Source organism: Corvus cornix, chromosome 1 (assembly GCF_000738735.6).
Source record: "Corvus cornix cornix isolate S_Up_H32 chromosome 1, ASM73873v5, whole genome shotgun sequence".
NCBI classification, from domain to species: domain Eukaryota; kingdom Metazoa; phylum Chordata; class Aves; order Passeriformes; family Corvidae; genus Corvus; species Corvus cornix.
The window spans coordinates 100,603,205-100,621,936 of record NC_046332.1 but is presented as its reverse complement, the minus strand read 5'-3'; the positions used below and the strand labels follow the sequence as shown (position 1 = coordinate 100,621,936).

The 18,732-nt window shown below is 39.5% G+C and overlaps 1 protein-coding gene across 7 annotated transcripts in view; it reads right to left on the bottom strand.

Moving 5' to 3' along the window:
* The window catches only part of GLRA2 (glycine receptor alpha 2), a 123,173-nt gene that overhangs the window by 21,397 nt on the left and 83,044 nt on the right, over positions 1-18,732 (bottom strand). For 4 of the 7 annotated variants that reach the window (XM_019283090.3, XM_010394420.2, XM_010394423.3 and 1 more), the window contains exons 8-9: positions 7,333-7,482; positions 5,394-5,513 (exon numbers count right to left, since the gene is read on the bottom strand). In XM_019283090.3, the coding sequence (XP_019138635.1) occupies positions 5,394-5,513; positions 7,333-7,482 (270 nt within the window). The remainder of the gene's footprint in view (positions 1-5,393; positions 5,514-7,332; positions 7,483-18,732) is intronic. The other 3 variants (XM_010394424.4, XM_010394422.2, XM_010394421.2) reach the window with 1 other exon arrangement.

Sequence of the window (18,732 nt, the reverse complement as noted above, 5' to 3'; positions counted from 1 at the left end):
ATCGTTCTTGAAAAGCTACTTCTTGTTGCTTTAAAGCTGCAAAAATAAGAACACCATATCCTGTCTCTTTCTAACTTCCTCTGCCCTATTTTCAGTTTGCACTCTCCCCTAGGTATAATAAGAAATAAGACATTTGCACCCAGCTGGAGAGTACCTTTCATGAGCTGGAAAACTGCAGCGTTCCTTTTTGGCATGTCTCCTGCTGTTCATGAGTAACTACCAGGACAAACTCACTCGAGTGAAGTGCAAACTTCAGTCCCTAAGGCTTGTCAGTTCAGGGCTGATCCTTTTAGCCATGGCATGCTGGGTAGGTACAAGAGAGGACTCAGAGTTTCTAAAGCAAAGTTCCGCTACTGAGCAAACAAGAAAAAACTTTATCCAGTACTCCATCTGACTTTTCCAGTCTACCTGTCCCAGGTGACACAGCACACAGTCACTCCATCACCCCAGACTGGAAATACTGTAATAGTGATGTTCTGTAGTTTATGTCCTGTTCCTATCTTATTTAACCTTAAGGAATAATTTGCTTAAGTATTTGTTAGCTGGCCAACATGAGTCATTATACTGTAACATGTCCTGCTTGCTGCTTTGGTGCCATGCCTGGTCCCTACAGTTTGAATATCTGTCCTCTGTCCCACAGAGTACTCATTGTTGTACCACTGATCAGTTCAGTGGGTATAAAGAGTCATCATTCTGCAGCCTTACCTACTCCCCACCAGTTATCCACTTCTCCGGTTTCCACCCTTTCTAGACTGGGCATGGTTTCCCTATCATCAATTTCTGTGTGTTTCTTTTGTTTGTTTGTTTGTTTGTTTGTTGTGGTTTCTTTTTGGTTTGGTTTGATGCTGTTTGTTCAGGGTTTTTTTCCCCAGAAATTCCAAGTTTTTTCTCCTGATTTTGCTCTCCTGGTTTTTCTCCTACTCTGGTGCCTGGATTCCATTACTCCAGCTTGTGCACTGGCACTCTACCCACTTCAATTATTGTTTAGATATCTGGGATTTGATAGGTGGAGGTCTTTCTCAGGAACTCATGTGACATGTTCCATAAATTAGTCTCCCTTTTATTACAGAATGTTTAAGGGTATTTATTTGGCTTTCAGAATTCTCTCCCTTGAAATGAAACTACCCTTTTTCTCTTCTGTTTCTTGGTTTGGGGTGAAAAATCCACCCCACATAGTCCATCATCTTTTTGTGTCTGAGGCAGTAAATCACATAAAATACAGATATTTGTTTAGAATTTTTAACCTTCCCTCCTCCAATAAGGGAGGGAAAAGCTTTCATTTCACTTTCAATTACACTTGTAAACAGAACACTAGAAAACCCATTTTTTCTCTTCCCCTGTTTCTCTGTCTGTGTTTGCTTTTCATTGAAAAATCTACATTTCCAGTAAGATTAGTTGCTCCATCTGGTCAGACTGCCCTTATTAGAATTTTTTGATCCACTGCTTGGATACCACCCCCATGGCTGAACTGCTTTTCTTCCTACAGGTTGCTCTTTCTTTGGGTACTCCTGTCTCTAGACTTGTGCCTAGAGCTAGACTAAGGATTTATATAATGATAATTTTCAAATTTGAGATGATGCTTTTGTTTAAATGTTTAAAGTAAATGTGGTATGTCCATTTTATAAAAAATACACATATTTATACTGATATTAACTAGGGCCATTCCTAGCCTATTCATGCTCACAATAAAAAGACAGACAAGGACATTCAGATGAAGCCACAAAGTGGCATGGCAACATGATGCAATGAATTGTGTCTATTTTTTAACTACAGCTAAACATTCATTTCAGTTGTATGTGGGACTATAACTTCAAGCTAAATGATCGTTTTAGTGTATTTATCTCCTATTGGCTTTTTTCTGCACAGTTACATTAAAGTGCTAATGCAATTGCCCTGGAGAAATAAAAGTAACCACAGTATCTTTAGGGTGCTTATCTACAGCAGAAGCTACATGCTCTTTAATCTGTTAAGTAAGCAAGACAAGAGAGAGAGAGAAAAAGCCATTCAGACTCGGATTCCTGTTTTTCACAATGAAACTCGTGTTTGAGCTCGCTCAGTGAGTTCCAAAAATAGCTAGGCAAAAGGGCTTTCCTTGAGCACTTCCATTATTCACATGATGCGGCACCTTACATAACGCGGAGCATACACATCCTCCCGCCGAATGATGCGCACACGGATGATAGCAGGCAAACATTCCCACCAGGGACAGTAGTGCCAAGTGCTTTAAAGGCAAAGTCATGCTGGAGGCACTGATTTTTTTCAATGGGCAAGTCTAGAAAATCTTAGAAAATTATTTGAGGGATCTGACGGAGGGATTTCAGTATGATTAAAATGATAGAGATGGCCTATTAAAGCTGGTGCTACTCAATGCATACCTCTTCTCCTTTTGAAAGACAGAAATACTGTATTATCTCAGTAACATTGTTTTTGCATTTGTGGTACTTGCTTCACCACTGGCAGCTCCATCCAAAGGCCAGCAATTCTCTGCAACATTCGACCAGGTGCTTCTAGCTTTGCTTAGAGGAGTTACCCTTTGCTTCTGTAATCACTTAGTCCCAGTCCCAGCTCTTTCATTTGAAAACACCATTTGTGCCTCCCTTTGCTAATCTGCATGCATGTGAACCCCCTTGGCTGCAGCATTGTTGTTTGTATTGCTCTGTGTTCCCTGCACATGGGATTATATCTGTCACATCTTCCAGCTGCATAATTTTTCATTCAAGATATAAAGTATTGCTTTTAACACTAACAGTCCCAACTTAACCCCCAGTCTTGGTCACAGTGGTAACCAGCACACATAAAATTTAGGAAGTCATCTTTGAGATGATGATATGAATACTAGTGTACGGCAACTTATTTTGATTACTGATCATATAATATAATAATTACTGTTTTCAAAAAGGAATGATTGAACTGTGTAAACAGTTCTGCTTCCCTGGAAGCCCATCATTTTGAAAACTAAGAAATCACATTTGGTTATTAAAAATCGTATTTTAAAAAGAAGTTAATTTCTTCCAAGTGATCTGGCACCATGAAAATTCAGATTTCAATATAATGAAACTTCACTACGTCCTCAGCACCGTTAGACTCATGGCTTCTGCAGCCTGTAATCTCTCTGTGTATCATGATATACAAGAAATAGGCAACCATTTCTTTCAGCAATCGAGTATGGCTACTGATGGGTGTATTTAACTTGAACAGAAAGACTACATGAACCTTTAGGACAAACTTTGAATGCTTCCTCCAAGAGAAACTGCATGGGGAAGACAGACAGGGTGAATAACCTGAGGATATAGGGATTTAGTCTGTGTGGAAGATGCCAAAAGGTAAAGAAATCTTTTCAAATGGTTCATCTGCACTACAATTTCTGGATGTTTCACAATACAACCCAGACTTTTCCTAGAAAAACATTAAGAATTTGATCTTTGACTTAAGAGATTTGATGGTCTCTTAAGATATATGCTTTCATGCAATGGTCTGAGGGTTGCAGCCCTAAGAAGAACAATCCCAGCACAAGCAATAACAAAAGAAGTGCCAGAGATACAGGCTTACAAAACTGAGAGCAGGTATTTTCTTGTTTTGTAAATCAAGTTGCAAATCCAGGAATCATGGCCAGGTGTGATTTAGCACCTTTTTTCTCTCCCTAGATTAGCACTAAGTGATGCAGTATAGATATTCAACCAGACTCTTACACTGTCTTCTCTTGACTGTGACTTACATGTGCATTCAACATAAGCTTTGATTCAGTGAGTTATACCTCAGCAAGTCAAGTTCCCTGCTTGTGAGGCTCTTTCTGGCACCACAGCCTCTATTCCTATGTTCTCTTCTGCACATAAACATCCTTCTCTTGAGCAGAAGAGGACCAAGTTGCAACCATGGCAGCATTGCTCCAGAAACCTCTGCCTTGCTACATCTCCTCTGTTGACCTCTCAAGTGTGCGTCACTTATGTGATGGGCGTTCTCCAGGGGAAAACAATGCCGGAGCAGCTCCAGCTCTTAGGGCTCTGCAGCAAAAGCACTGCAGCGACACGGCCCCTCTGTGTACTGCCCTGGCTGTCTGTGTAATACACAATATTCAAAAGGAAAAGAGAGGTTTCGGCAAGCTTCCCTAAAGGAGAGAATAACCACAACGGACACAAACTTTAGCTGGACTACCAGCACTTTGTGACTGGTGAGACATGCAGCACTGAGTACTTACTTTGACTGCTTTTGTAGTGTTATGGCATCAGCTTTTCTGTGGCAGCATACTAATACTGGTAATATCTCCTAGAGAGACCCTGATTTTTTTCTTTTTATATTCAGTTTGGTATATGTGCAAATATGATTATTTCTACAATAGAAAGTACCCAGAAATTAAGGCTCTCTTCTACTGCTTGCTATTGTAGCTCTGACTGTGAATGATTTATCGTATTGTGAACACTCTATATTAATTTTGCTGTGTAAGATGAACTGTGGGTTTTGCTTTGATTTTGGAAGCTACTAATTCCCTTTACAATATATAAAATTCACTGAAATCATCTGCATCTTGTAATCACATGACTTTACAGAGCTTGATCAAAGTTAGAGGCCCTTTACAGCTCAAAAGTGACTCAGACAATGTTTTTGTTCTGGGAAATCAAGTCGTGAAAGATTAAAATCCCAGTCCCATTTTATTTAAATGAACACATTTCATTCCTCAGCCACTAGTAGCAAGCAATGACCTGCACGCTAAGCTCGTTTTTTTTCTCCGTCATTGACTTTATTACCTCCACAGCTCACCCATAATCTGGATCTATCAGCTGCTATCTTATTGCTTCTGATCTGCTACATGTTACACTGTGTAAAAGATTTCAGCCTCATGGCTCGTCTCCAAGCAAATAAAAAGAAATCAGTGAAATACTTTTTTCATTCATAGCTATTCATACTCCACTAAGCAGGGTTCAGGACATCATGACGAGGAGGGCTGCAGGTTGACAGTTCAGGAATAAATACCACACCAATAAAAATGCATTTTTTTTATACATACCAAATTCTGTTGGAATACGCTCATCTGAAAGATGACACAATGTGGGATTTACTGCCTCAAGGTGTTTCCTATGGCCCTGTCCCCCCACCCCATTCACTCTATCTTTACACAGGACCAAGCTATTGAATATCCATGCACTTTCCTCAAGAGGTTTGGAATAGGGGTGGCATAGCCCAGACACAGCAAAAAGCAAGCATAAGGATGGGCCATAAGAATGTACATGAAACTGCTGTTCATGCTGGGGACAGTACTGTGTATTTTGTGGGGGCATTTAGCAAAGAGAATGCAAGAGACTGCTAGTGATGCCATCAAAATGATCCATTTTGCTGATTTATGACATCGTTGCACATACTAAAACTCTCTTGCTTTCTCTTTCTCACTACAGTTTTACCCTCAAACTTGAATTGCCGATCTGATTCACTGTCCCGTAAGCTGATGACTCTTTGCTCCGCAAGCCATTCATGCGCCGCATGGACTCAACGCTCTCATTCCCAACAGTCATAGTCTGTGCCTGTCCCCAGAGTGTCAGCATAGATAGCAGCAGCAAGAATGGGAATACCACAGCAGCAACGTGACGACACACACACACACACACACAACAGGCAAAGAGAAGAATGGCTTGGTTAGAGAAGACCATCATGCAAAACAGTGAGAATCACTTCCAAGGCAAAATAAACTGAGAAAATCGTGAGAGACAAAATCAAGTAGAGATGCAGAAAATACCTCCTAAAGAAACTGCCTTAGTAACATTGCTCCCTATTTTGAAATTCATGCAACCAGATTCATAGGGAAAAAGCAACCCTATGCAAATGGACAAGTGTCTCTTACTTGGCTGCATATTTCATTGTATTTAATTAGGTCGTTACCTATTTTGCAAAGAATCCATGCACCACCTGGCTTAGGATAAGCACAAGTCTTCTGATGATTTGGTTTTAAATAACTTTCTTTTAATAGCCACCAAAATAATAGTTTTCGAAGCAGATTAAGGACCACTTCCATGGACCAAAATCTCATAAGCTTGAGTAATGTCACTAGATACTGTTACTTACCAAGGATGGCTTCTTACCTACTTGTTCACCTCTAAAAAAGACCTTGCATCCAAAAATGAAATTACAGATGCCATACAGAAACTTCTGCTGCTGCCATGCTGGGTTTGAAAACAAAGGCTTCCAGTGGCAGTGCATGTGGTCTGTGTGCCTGTAAACAGGCAGGCATCTCTCCTTTCTCCTGTAATCTAATCTTCATTGGAATCTCAATTCATCTGATAATAATATCAAACTAGAGAACAGCAATGGATTGCTTCCCAGAGCATCCATCAAGTATTACATTAGCTACCGAACATTTATTAGACAGACCTGTCAAAACACAAATGCCCTGTGCCAGTGTTGTCATCCCTCTTGTAAAGGAAACCATTATTTGTAGCTTGAAGCACTCGTGCAGCTCAAGCAAATATTTACTTCACCTAGCAAATGTATATGTACAGTTTACAGTTCCCACATTCCCTAGATGTGGGAATGATCATGACTGGACTAAAACTCAATTTAATATCTACTCTTGTCTTCCCATTAACTGAAAAAAAAAAAAATCCAGGAGAGATGGACAGATGGACAGACTTCTTAAAATTATTTCTAGACTGACATCTAGGTTACAAGCAATCCCCTCTTCTACATTTCAGTCATTGGCATAAAATTATGTGAAAATGACACTCACAGATATGTCTTTTGCTAAAATTTTGAAGTTTACATCAGTGGCAATCTGTGAAATGATAGATTCCAGAGAGGAAACCCTCCTAATCCTTTTCCTTTTTTAAAATGGCTGTGTTTCCTGGTTTCAGCTGGGAAAGACACCAGTTGCTGGTGGTCTAAAAGCGAGGGCAGAACTGCCAATCATTGCAATTGGCTATCCTAGGGAATCTCCCATGTTAGCATAGCTAGCTGAGGCAGCACTAGAAAAGACAGGCATGTTCTGATGACAGCACATCTGGATAATACTGTTCCTCTATCTATGTCATTGCACCCAACAGTTCCTTATCCACTGGTGGTTCCACATAGCAGCACAGTATTTGTAGAGGTCCAGCTGCCTCAGCAATTGCACAAAGAGAAGAAAATTCTTGGAATTGGTGACCAATTACTGATGTTCAATAACTTCATGAACTGCAAATAAACCCAGAAGCCAATTATCAGATCTTTATCAAGGAGCAAATCACTCAAAAGGAAACTTTAGAATGAGACTCTCCTGCAAGGGCAAGAAGAAATGAGGCAAGTAATCAACTGCACATGAGCAGGGCTGTCAGGGCAGACCCAGTCACCCCAGGTAAAGAGCAGTTGTACCTTGTTTTGTCTTCTTTGTCTTCTTCGAAGCCTCAGAAATTCTTTGTGCTGCCGTGATACAAAGTTGACTGCTGCATATTCCAGCAAAGCAGCAAAGACAAACAGAAGACACACTGCCATCCAAATGTCAATAGCTTTTACATAGGAGACCTAGAAAGAAATAGGACACAGCATGTTATATCTCAAACTACTTCATTAGCTGAAGATATCGATGCAAAAAAACAAACACATTTTTGCACAGCATGAGTTCCATGAGGTGGTGTTTTTCTTGTTCTGTGTTTTGATTTGTTAATTTATTGGCTGATAACAAATACATAATTTAACTATTAATGAAAACTAATGTCCACAAGGAATGCACAAATGAGCTACTGCCTTTAGGGAAAGATCAGGATTACTCTAACAAAATACAAATGTTCTTTTAGTCCCAACCAAAGTTTGGAAAAAAGAATACAAATACAAGGTGTGATAAAATACCTGTTGAAAAACAATTGTAGAAAGTTTATAGATTTCACCTTTTTAATTTTTTATTAACCAATTACCATATTGTTTAATTAGCTGTATTTGGTATCCACAACTTCAAAGTAAACTCAGGGTATTCTATTGTATGGGCTGATACCACTTTACCAATTAAATATTCAATCCTAGTTGCTTGACCTTTATCCAACATCTCTATAAGAAAAATAAATCTTCATAGATATTATCTACTAAAAATACCCAAATACCAGCTGCCTCTGTTCTAATAAAAATCTATTCTGATTTGAATTGACTGGTCCACAATAAAATCAGATATATTACAGCACTGCAATGTTACAAGACTTCTATCATATTACCCTGGGCCAAACAGTAGCCAATTAAATGAGCTACATACTATGTACATCAAAGGTACATTCTCCACAGGTGTGTTTGGTCTCTGCCTTTCTTTGTAGTCTTGCAGTTTTTAAGCAGAAATCTTATGATTAGGCAACAGCAGGTTGTCTCTGTTGTTGGTATTACCTCCTGAGTGGAATTACAATGATCTGACTTAATGTCTACGTTGTACATGTGAGCTAGTTGCATAAACTACTTTGACATAAATAAACGAAAGAATGAAGAAGAATGGGCATATCTAGGATGCAATGCATGTGAACAGTTTTACATGTCTTCTCTACAATGAGATTAATAACACCCAAATAGAGTTTCTTCTTCTTCATGTCTGTGAGGAGGAGCTTAGAACACCTCTGCAAGCAGAGGCACCCAGGGCTTTACTCAGGTGTCTAAATAACAGCATCACAAACTGACACATTCGGTACCTAGTGCCCATTTGCAAATGCAGCAGAGCACAGACCTTCAGTATCTCATATTAACCAGTCCTCTACAGATATCTCAGATACTCAAGGTCACCTCAGTTCGGCAGAGACCCACGGCACCCCCACACAGATGAATCAAGATAAGCAAAATGGATCGTACCTGAACCTTGAAATATTATAAACATTTGAATAATACCCTGCAGGCCAAACACGTCAATGCAGTCAAAACACATAGTGGTCTGAAAAGGCTGCAGAAAAGGATGTGTTGTGTTCCTGATACTCATATTCAGGAGACCAAATCTCCACATTGGAAAACTGCACCTCTACCCTTTGCATACACTATTCAAAATGACCTCGCTCTTCTGGCTAGACAACCATTTCATGATGGAAGGAATCACACCTCTATCAGTGGGTTTTGCTTGTATTTGCCACGTGCTTGAATAGCATCATTTTTCAAAGTCCATAGAACATCTTCTGTTAATGTCAAATGGAATATACTGCACTACATGCTTCAGCAAGCAATATGAGCAGAGGAACTGGTATTTAAAACACAACAGAAAGGATACAGAGCTTCACCCTGCAGATCCTGAATGCTGAGAAGGACATTTTGGAGGCGCCAAGCACTGTTATTCAGCCTGCATCAGTGCCTTTCAGTAGCAATAGTGCAGCTCCACATGGCAATGCCCAGCATACAGCTCGCATAGGCTGACATGTAGCAGGCTGAGGTGACACCATGAATCTGTGCCTTTCAATTAGATACACAGCAGGTAAGTAGTTCACTCTCCCACACACAAAAAACTGTACAAGTTACATCTTTACTGAGCAGCTGTGAAACCCAGAGAAAACTCAACAATGTCCCAGACACTCTGTGCCACAGGCTGAGGCGCAGTAGGAATCAATTCACTGTAATTTGTATAAAATGCAGCTGAGTTTAGATTGTTTGTTGCTTTCCTTGAAGGGCCAGCTTGTTTTCCTTTACAAATGTCCTTAGGAGATGTATTAGACATGCATAAACAGCTGGACTGTGCTGCCAGAGACAGCACAATGCAGGGAGCTGAAGTCAGAAGAATCAGCACTTCTGACTGTGCAAATCCTGTCCTGGTGGGCTTAAAGCAGGGAAGGCAAAATGATAAAGGAAGCCCTGAGTTAGCCATCCTGCCACTTACACTGTGCTGCCATAAATGGCATCTATATAGCTGCTGAGCCAGCTGGATTGTTTTAACTCCAGCCTGCTGGGCTGGAATCAGAGAATCATGATATACTTGGCAGATACGTAGCTTGTTCTATTGTTTGGCCAGTGCCACACCATGGCACAGCTTTAAATGAGAAAACAGAAAGGAATTGCTTCCAGCACCATATTAAAAGTAAATAAATGGTAACATCTTGCAATGAGTAAAAGATGACACCTTTGTTTTCAAATCAATTTAGTTTACCTATGAATCTCCCATATGTACAGAATTGTGCTGCTAAAAGCCTGAAAACATACGGAATCTTCTGACATGCTAACAGAAGCTGGAGTCTGCAAAACTGAGTAAATCATGATAGCATAAACACATCCATTGCTCAGGGAGGTTCTTCCATCAAACTCAAAAACAATGGTATCAGCTAGGGGTTTTTTCCCCAGATCATAGTATAGCATGAAAACTCATATATTTGTTCAACTTAAAGGCTTATAGCATCTGCTTTGGTAAGGACTCATCAAACAGTACTGTATCTCCAGCTTCCCTAACTACCATGTCCATGCTTCATGCTCCATGGTCACTACTGGGTACATGTAGGACTGTGCAGACTGATTTTTTGATGGAGGTTTTTTCTCACCTAACTTAAAAAGCACTATGTGCATGTGGGGATTTTTTTTCAATTAATGCTAAGAAACAAGAAATTTTAGGACAAAATTCTTCTAAGTGGAATGTAGATATCTGCACTATAGTCAAATAAAAAGTACCCTAAAAATGCCAGTCTCACCTTTTTGACCAAGACTGGAGTTCTGGAAGGCTATTTCAGGTATGCATGTACGCTTGATATACACCAACTTTGGCTAGATAAAGCCTATGAATTATCTCTGCTAGCCAGTACCTTGATGTAATCCTAATCAGAGCAGAGCAGAACAACAGAAAAAACCCCACATAAGCCTTATGTAATAGAGACTGTTACCTGAGCATTTGACACCTTTCCCATAATTTCACTTGCAGCACAGAATCCAGCAACAATACAAATTCCAAGTTGACATTATTAAGCTTGCATGTATAAAATGAATAATTAGGTGGGGTTTTTTTCAAAGAGAGGCCTTGTAAAACTTCCTCTGAAAAGCCTGTAACACCGACAGCATACTGGCTCCATTGACTATAAAATACTTATAGAAGTGGATATTTGAAAACTCTGCCTTCTTCAGCATTATCATGTTCAGAAAGCTCAATAAGATTTTCTTGTCCTTTTCTTTCTTTAAATAGCTGCTCCATTTTTTACTGCATGTTGCCAAGCTTCCTCCCTAATGCTGTTTGGGAAGAAGGGATTTAATGGCTCCCACCAATAAAACCATAAATTATATCAATTATTCAGATGCTTTGTAAATGTTTTAGGGCTGGCTAATGAGAGAACTTTTTCAGAATTAGAGTTGTCTGCATCAGGAGCCAAGTATTGTAAGGCTAAGCATAGTAAATCTGACAAAGCTGCTTCTTTCCCTTCATTATTTTCCTCATTTGTTATTTGGCCATACCCACTATATAAAAAAGACCAGTTTGTTCTCTGTACAGCAGTGCTGTAGCATCAATGATCCCAGTGAAGTTCCTGGAAATGAAAGTACAAGAAGAATTACACTGTTCATGAAGGACTTGCAGGGATTAAACCTTCTACCTCTCAAGCTCTTTTTATTTTATCACCCTGACTCTCCCACAACTCTTGGACCCCTTTCAGCACATTGCTGTATGTCACCACTAGAATGAAGAATGCTTTTGTGGAGACAATCCAGGGGAAAACATGGTCATGGGTCCTGCAGCTCAGCAGTTGCCATTTGTTGACATTTGTGAATCAACCCAAATGTGAGCTCTGTTTTTGCTACAATGCCAGTCTCATGAGAATCCGGACAACTGCTTTAACTCTCTGAGTCTGTCAAACAAGTGTAAAATGGAAATAAAGACACATCCATCCTCTCCCAGGGTTCTGCATTGTGAAAATAACTTCAATATGAAGCAAAAGGGACTCAGTTTGTGTTAAAAGACATATATCCACTTATTTTGGTAGGTGGAATCTTATGAAAAAATATCTTTTACTCATGATATGAAGCCCCAAACCTCTGTTTTCACACAGTACCATATTCTAGGCAAGGTTTTTTGAAAGAATAAAATTTCCAGCTACCATGAAATCTTATTTGAAATTAACTTCTCCTATGCATTAAAATAAACTCTTGGGGAAAAAAAGTTTCAGAGAATTTTTCAGATTGGAAAGGTGGAAATAGAACAAAGTATCATTTTAAATCAAAACTGAAACAAAAGTTATTTTAAATGAAAAGTGGGAAATTTTCAAAACAAAACAAGAAACAAGCAAGAAATAATTAATTTAAACAGGGTAAAAAAATTTCCTATCCTCCCTCTATTATTCAGATTCCATATGAAAGTATTCACCTAACTCAGCAGGGATTCACAACTTGTTCCAGCCACCCAAAATTGCCTTTTTTTAGTGAATAAACTATTCATCCAAAATTTTTTGCTCTATTTCTATTGCTGGTTCTGCCAAGTCATGAGATGCTAAACCTCCCACTCACTGCTGATGCAGAAATAAATACTGACTGCATTCAAGCCAGGAAATGTAAGGGAAACATTTATGGTTTGTTTTCCCTTCAAAGATAAAGGGAAATTTTCTTCAAGTCTTTGAAGAAGATCAGTGAGTTAAGGTATTTCCAAAGATGTTCAGAGAGCCCCCCAGGCAGGGGCCAGAAGAGGTGATCACAGGCATGTAACAAAATTCACTAGTAGGGCTAATAGCTATCTTTGTTGTCCTAACCAGGCCAAGATGCCAAAAATACAGACCTGGCTTGTGAGTTGTCACAGATATCTCTGTGCCAGTTCCATCCAACTCCCACTGAAGAGGGAAAGCAAGATGCTCCCCAACTTCAGAGTGGGGCTGGCCCCCAAGAAACTGCAGGAATTATCCAACACTCTGCAGGACATGGCTAACAGGTGACACAGGACTGTGTTACAGTACATCCTGCTGGATGTAAATAAGGGAGGACAGAGCAATAACTGCAACCAGAGACTGCCATTTCTTTATATCATCTAACTATATTCTACATGAAGCATCACCAAAAAAAGGAGTAAACTTGTCTTCCAGATAAAGTAAAACCACTTTAGAAAAGCAATAAAATATTTCTTTCTAGCATGGGTAGTGTCATTGACACATTTTGATCTTTCTTCTCAAAAGGCGTATTTTTACCTTTGAAAAATGTAATACCATGAATACAAAATCAGTTAGCAGATTGGTGAAGCCAATACTGCTTGGGGTTTTTTTCCAAGGCCATATGAAGTATTGGCACATTCATCATGTGTCATTTTGTGCAATCAAATGTTGTAGTTGCCTTGTATTTCCCATTCCTGACAATTCATTCTTTCTGTACAGTAAATTTAAGACAAGACGTAACACTTCATCCTGCTTGAGCAGGGAGCTTGGACCAGATGACCCCATGTGGTCCCTTCCAGTCTTACCCATTTTGTGCTGTGATTCAAAAGCCCTCAACTTCCCTAAAAATAGTATGACTATTTTGCAGACAAAGAAAAAGAAGTCTGAGTGATAGCTTAAGGCAGTTTTTCTAACCGACCACGTTACAGCTGAGAAAACAAAGGCTTGTGATTTGGACTGATAATGGGGCTGGTGCTCAGCTTGGGAGCAAACTGTGAGATTTTCTTATACATTAATGATGCAGGGACAGGCTGATCTTTGCCACTGAGCATCAAGTAACACTAATTGAAATTGTAACCACGGTCAAAAGCCCACTTTTGCACATTGATAGTCAACTGCATGTTGTAACACTTCTCTCTAAAATGACAATAAAATGGAAATGTCTCGTATGTCAGGAGTTCAAGTCTAGCTCAGACCACTGCAGAAATAGTTAACAAGAAAGTATAGAAGTGAAATGCTAAATTATTTGGAAACTGGAGATTCTGGTGGCCCCACCTGAGAAGTGTGCTGAGTTCATGCCTTGTAAATAATGGTAGAGTACAACTAAGATTGAACAGAGCCTTAGCCCCCTGTGGAAACAGATTTACACTATAAAAAATGAGAGGGAAAAAATGCAATTTCCTCTGCTCATTATTTATTAGTACTTTGGCATGCACCAGAGCACTGCTGACTTTTCTCATTGCCCTGATCCTGAAAAACACTGGGGAGGAACAGGATGGGGACACCACAACTCCCCCCAGATCAGCCACATCCTTCCCACTATGTGTAAATAGGAATTTGTGGTTCTTGCAGCTCTTCAACCTGGATGCCTCTCTCTGCCCTCTTGGTGAAAAGATTCTGGCTTAGCTGGCCAATAAGTATGTGCTCTACAGTAGTGTCAGAGACCAAGAGGCACCTCACCCCACCCAATGTCATGGGCAGAGGCAGTATTGTTTGGTCAGACTTCAGAGAAGCCAATAAGACCCACAGTCTGTGCTTGACCTGTCCCAGCAATAAACCTGCAACACCAAACATCAGCTTCTCACCATTTGTATTCTGCACATCTTTGCTCTTTTCCTTGGTCTCACTTTGTATGTTTTGTCTTCTTCTGTTTTCAAGAAATCGGTCTTGAATAAGCACTTACAACCATTCGATTAAGTATTTTTCTTTTTTTTTCCCTTGAAAACCAACCAGACTTCCAATAAAGCTTTCTACAGTCAAAGGGAGAAGAAATATTCCTGCCCCACAAAAACCTTAGGACTCTGTGCTCACACAGCCCCCATAGGTTATGACAGCCCCACCATCTGAGCATATCTCAGTGCCCTTCATTTGGATTGCAAACAAAGCAAGTTCACATTGGCAGAAATAACATAAATAATACCAATATTTGTCATGTTTCTTGTGTATGAACCAAAGAAAGTAATCAACAGATTGGTGAAGCCATGGTGATCAGTTTACAAAGGTGACAAATAAGGATTGATGTCTCTGCTACAAGGAAGCAGCTTCTTATTGCTAAGTAATTGGAAGACATTTATCACACAGAAACACCCCCACATATAAGCTGAGCTCAGTGCAAATTGAGAATTATATGTGGCCGCATTAAGACATGGATAAAAACATATCCTGTCAGCCCTTGCAGACAGATGACAAGTCAGTCTTGTGTCTCATTTACAATGAGAAGATTTTGGCTCTTCCTTCCCAGTGAAATCAACAGATAATATTTCTTTAATGTTATTAGATGCTCTCTTGAATACTTGGACTCTAAGTGGTAAATTTTTGAGTGGATAAAAGCTTGGATAAAAACAATCACTTAGGAGAAAAAAATGAGAAAGATTGCATGGTTGCTAGCAAGAACCACTGGCAGAGTCTTTGAACAATGTCATTAAATTCATAAAGAGAGTCAAATGCTGATACTGACCAAAGAAGCAGTTATATTTAAGATTCAGTGTGGTATGTATCTGAGCACAGCCAGAGTGCCTACTTCTGTAAGGACAGCTTTTCTGCTGTGATTATGCTTTTCTGAATTTTTTTTTTCTTTTGTTAACTCAGCTTTAGAAAACTTTTTGTTTGTAGATCCAAAAGTTCTTTAACTGCCTCAGGTGAAAAGCAATATTCGTTCAGCTCAGCCACAGCCATGCAGGTTCAGTTATTGCCTTTGCCATCCAGTTAGGAAGAATTGCACCAAATTGCATTATTCACTGACCTTTGAAGAGTTAACTAACTCCGTGCATGACTGTTATCAAATAACAAGTCAGGATTTCATTTTTGCAGCAATAGAAACAAATCTCTTCCTTCCAAGTAAAGCAGGTAAGGGTCACAGAAGTGGCATATGTCAGCATAGCTACTGTGATGAATACCAAGAACATGTGCACCAATATATACATATTCTGGTATTATTTCTCCATTGGATAGCATAAAAATTGTGTTAAATCTCAGGTGACTTCAGAATATTCCACAACACATTCTCTATGCTGTATTTCCTATTGTAGTCACAACTAAGTGAACCACTAAAAGTGATCCAATTCACTGAACCAAACAACAAAAATCTAAAATTAGAAAAGGGTGCCTAGGGTAATATAGCTTTTTTCTTCCACTTTTGTTCTCTGCTGTTTGTGAATAGAGAGTTAATTTTCCAATTCTTCTCTAAGATTGTACTCCTAAATTCTGGATTTCCTAGGACGTTCAGCAATGCAATCTGGTGGGAAAATGCATTTGTTTATTTTTATGACTTCCAGTCTCTCTAGATTAGAGATGGGTAGATCAAAGTAATCCTTTGGTCAGAGAAAATTGCCTTATCAATAATAAATATAAGATCAGACTAAAAAAAACTGAGAATGGCATGGGTCATTACATTACTCAGTAACTCTATATCCTTCTTCCTCGACTATTACTTGATCAGTTACTTACTATTCCTGAGCCACTTATCATTCTTATCTTAGCATATCTTCTGGCTCTGGATTCTGAATTGTTTCTTTCATCTGATTAAACTGGAAGGGGAAAAAAATGCTTTTTATGTGGATCATTTAAGCAATTTGTAACTGACAATAATGGTATAATAAATAGATCTGTATATACACTCCATGAAATTTCTATCTTTTTATTTTCGATTTCTTCTCTTTCCATCTTTGAAAAAATGTTTTAAGATGAAAAATAAAAACATCTGTAAAAACAGATCTTGAAGCTGAGCTGATATCAAATAAAACATAGGCTCTGGCAGGATAATATGGTCCATTTCCAATTTTAAGTGTGAGTGAGTCACATTTCATGTACAGTAAAGCACTTAAGGAAATGCAGAATTGAAAGAGGATGTACAATGGGAATAATAGAATATGGCAAAGGTGAAAATGTACCTTGAAAGAAATTGATGATCTGAATATTAATAAACAGAAAGAAAGAAAATGGGATAAGGAGGGCAGGTTAGAGGAAAGGAAATGGAATTCAAATAAAGGGGAATGAAGAGCAGCATTTAGCAAGATTCACACAAAGATTTCTTTTTTTAATTTAACTGAATCAGTTCCCATATTCTAAAGGGATCAGAGCTGCCACATTAATGTAAATGTACCTATCACACCCAAATTAGCTTGAGCCTGTAGGCTCAGGACCTGGGATCAACACTGCCTGTGGTGAAACACAGGTTGTATGCCCAGACCTCTGGTTTTCACCTCACTTGGGATGGTGGAGAAAGCCAAGTGATCCATACTTTCCCATGGACTCTTCCAACCAAGGATCTGCCTGACCCACTCTGTGGATCGCACTAACCAACTACAGACCATCAACCTGCTCAACCTCTTTTGAAGAAAACTCCTGGGCCTGAGGGCTCCTGGAGCACCAGGCTTTGTGACAGAAGCAGACCTGCACAGTTTGAAACTACTGGCATGTACCTCCTTCCTTGTTTTTCCTAGTCACATTTATTGAAATGTAATGATTTTTTTGTCCTCTTTTCTGTAGTACTTCCTAATCAAGATCTACCTGTCCTTTCCAGACAGAGATATCTGACCAATTGACATTGTTAGGTAAATTATGCTTTCAATCCCTTCGTGGAAGACCAGCCCTGGAACAAAAAAAGCAGGAAAAACCTGCAGAGGAACACATCATTGTAGGCTCCCTTTTGTGTTTGTGTGGAGCCACCAGGAACACCTGCAAGGACTCACAAGGCTACTCAAGCACAGAAGAGACAGAGTCACCTTTCATGTTCATTTTCTGATGTAGATTTTGATTATTGTAATAACTTGGTGATGGGCTGCTGCACAATTGTCTCCCTGGCGATTCAAAAGACAAAAAGAAAATTCTGTTGATTTAAAGATTGGTTGTCCCAAATCCTGAACCTTTGCTTCCAAGCAGAGCCTTGTACTAAGGTTTTGTTTGCAGCTATCATGTTTTTCACATGATTTCATTTTCACCTGAGCTATAAATCTAAGAACTTCCTGAGTTCTGTAAGGTTAAATTGTCTCCAGGACTCTTATACCAAGAGCTTTGTTCAAAACAGTGTCATCACACATTTCACTCAGGCTGAGTGAAATCATTTCAGTCACAATAGTTGGGAACTTAGTGCAAATATATAATCAAAGCAATAGCTAAGAACACCACTGCTTCCCACTGAAAGATGTTTGTGCAGAAGCCTTTTAGCCATGCAGTGTCATGTATGGAGCACATCTATATTCCCTTCTCAACTTAATTTTGAGCCTAAGTACGGGACTTTCATAACAGGAAAATTGTTTTCTGAAGTTTATTTGATTGCTTAGCCTGAAGACCAATGTTTACTCCTATAAACTGCTCTTTTTTCCTCATCCCTTTTCTAAAGCCACAGTGGCTGTGTTTGTTCTGTACAGTCTGCAGCTGTAGTTAAAGTACCCAGAGACTCTCCAAGGAGCCACACACCACAGAGCACCAGCAGTGCCCACAACACTCAGTACCAGTGACAGAAGAAGCCTGGAGTACAGATGGAGAGCTCTTTGAAGGACAGCACAGGCACCTCTCAGACAGACTGCTGGATGGCCCTCAAGGTTCAAAGCACTGCAGCACAAGTGAAGGGAATGGTTTTCATGTCAGCCTGATACCACATGCTCAAGGCTTGTTGAACTCTGTTGTCCTGTGGCAAGCAAAATCTTGCTGCCAGAATGACTTCATGATACTGACAGCTGAATGTTCACCTTATGGAAAGGCTGGAGACAACCAGGAGGAGATCACAGTCCTGGAGGGAGCTACTGAGGATATCACCACTGCTCGGTGAAGATTCACGCTGAAGATTGCTCATCTCTGCAGGAAGTAAGCACCAGACAATTTCTGATTTTCTTATTTCTATTTGCAACTTTATTTGAAAGGGTCTTGCATATGATTTGTTGGGTTACATCCTTTCCACAAGAATGGCATTATAATCAATGGTATAGTCCTTTTACTTCTCTTGGTGTGCGTGTTTGTGTGTGTGTTCCTAATTTGTGTCACATACTGTGTCAGTAAAACAGTA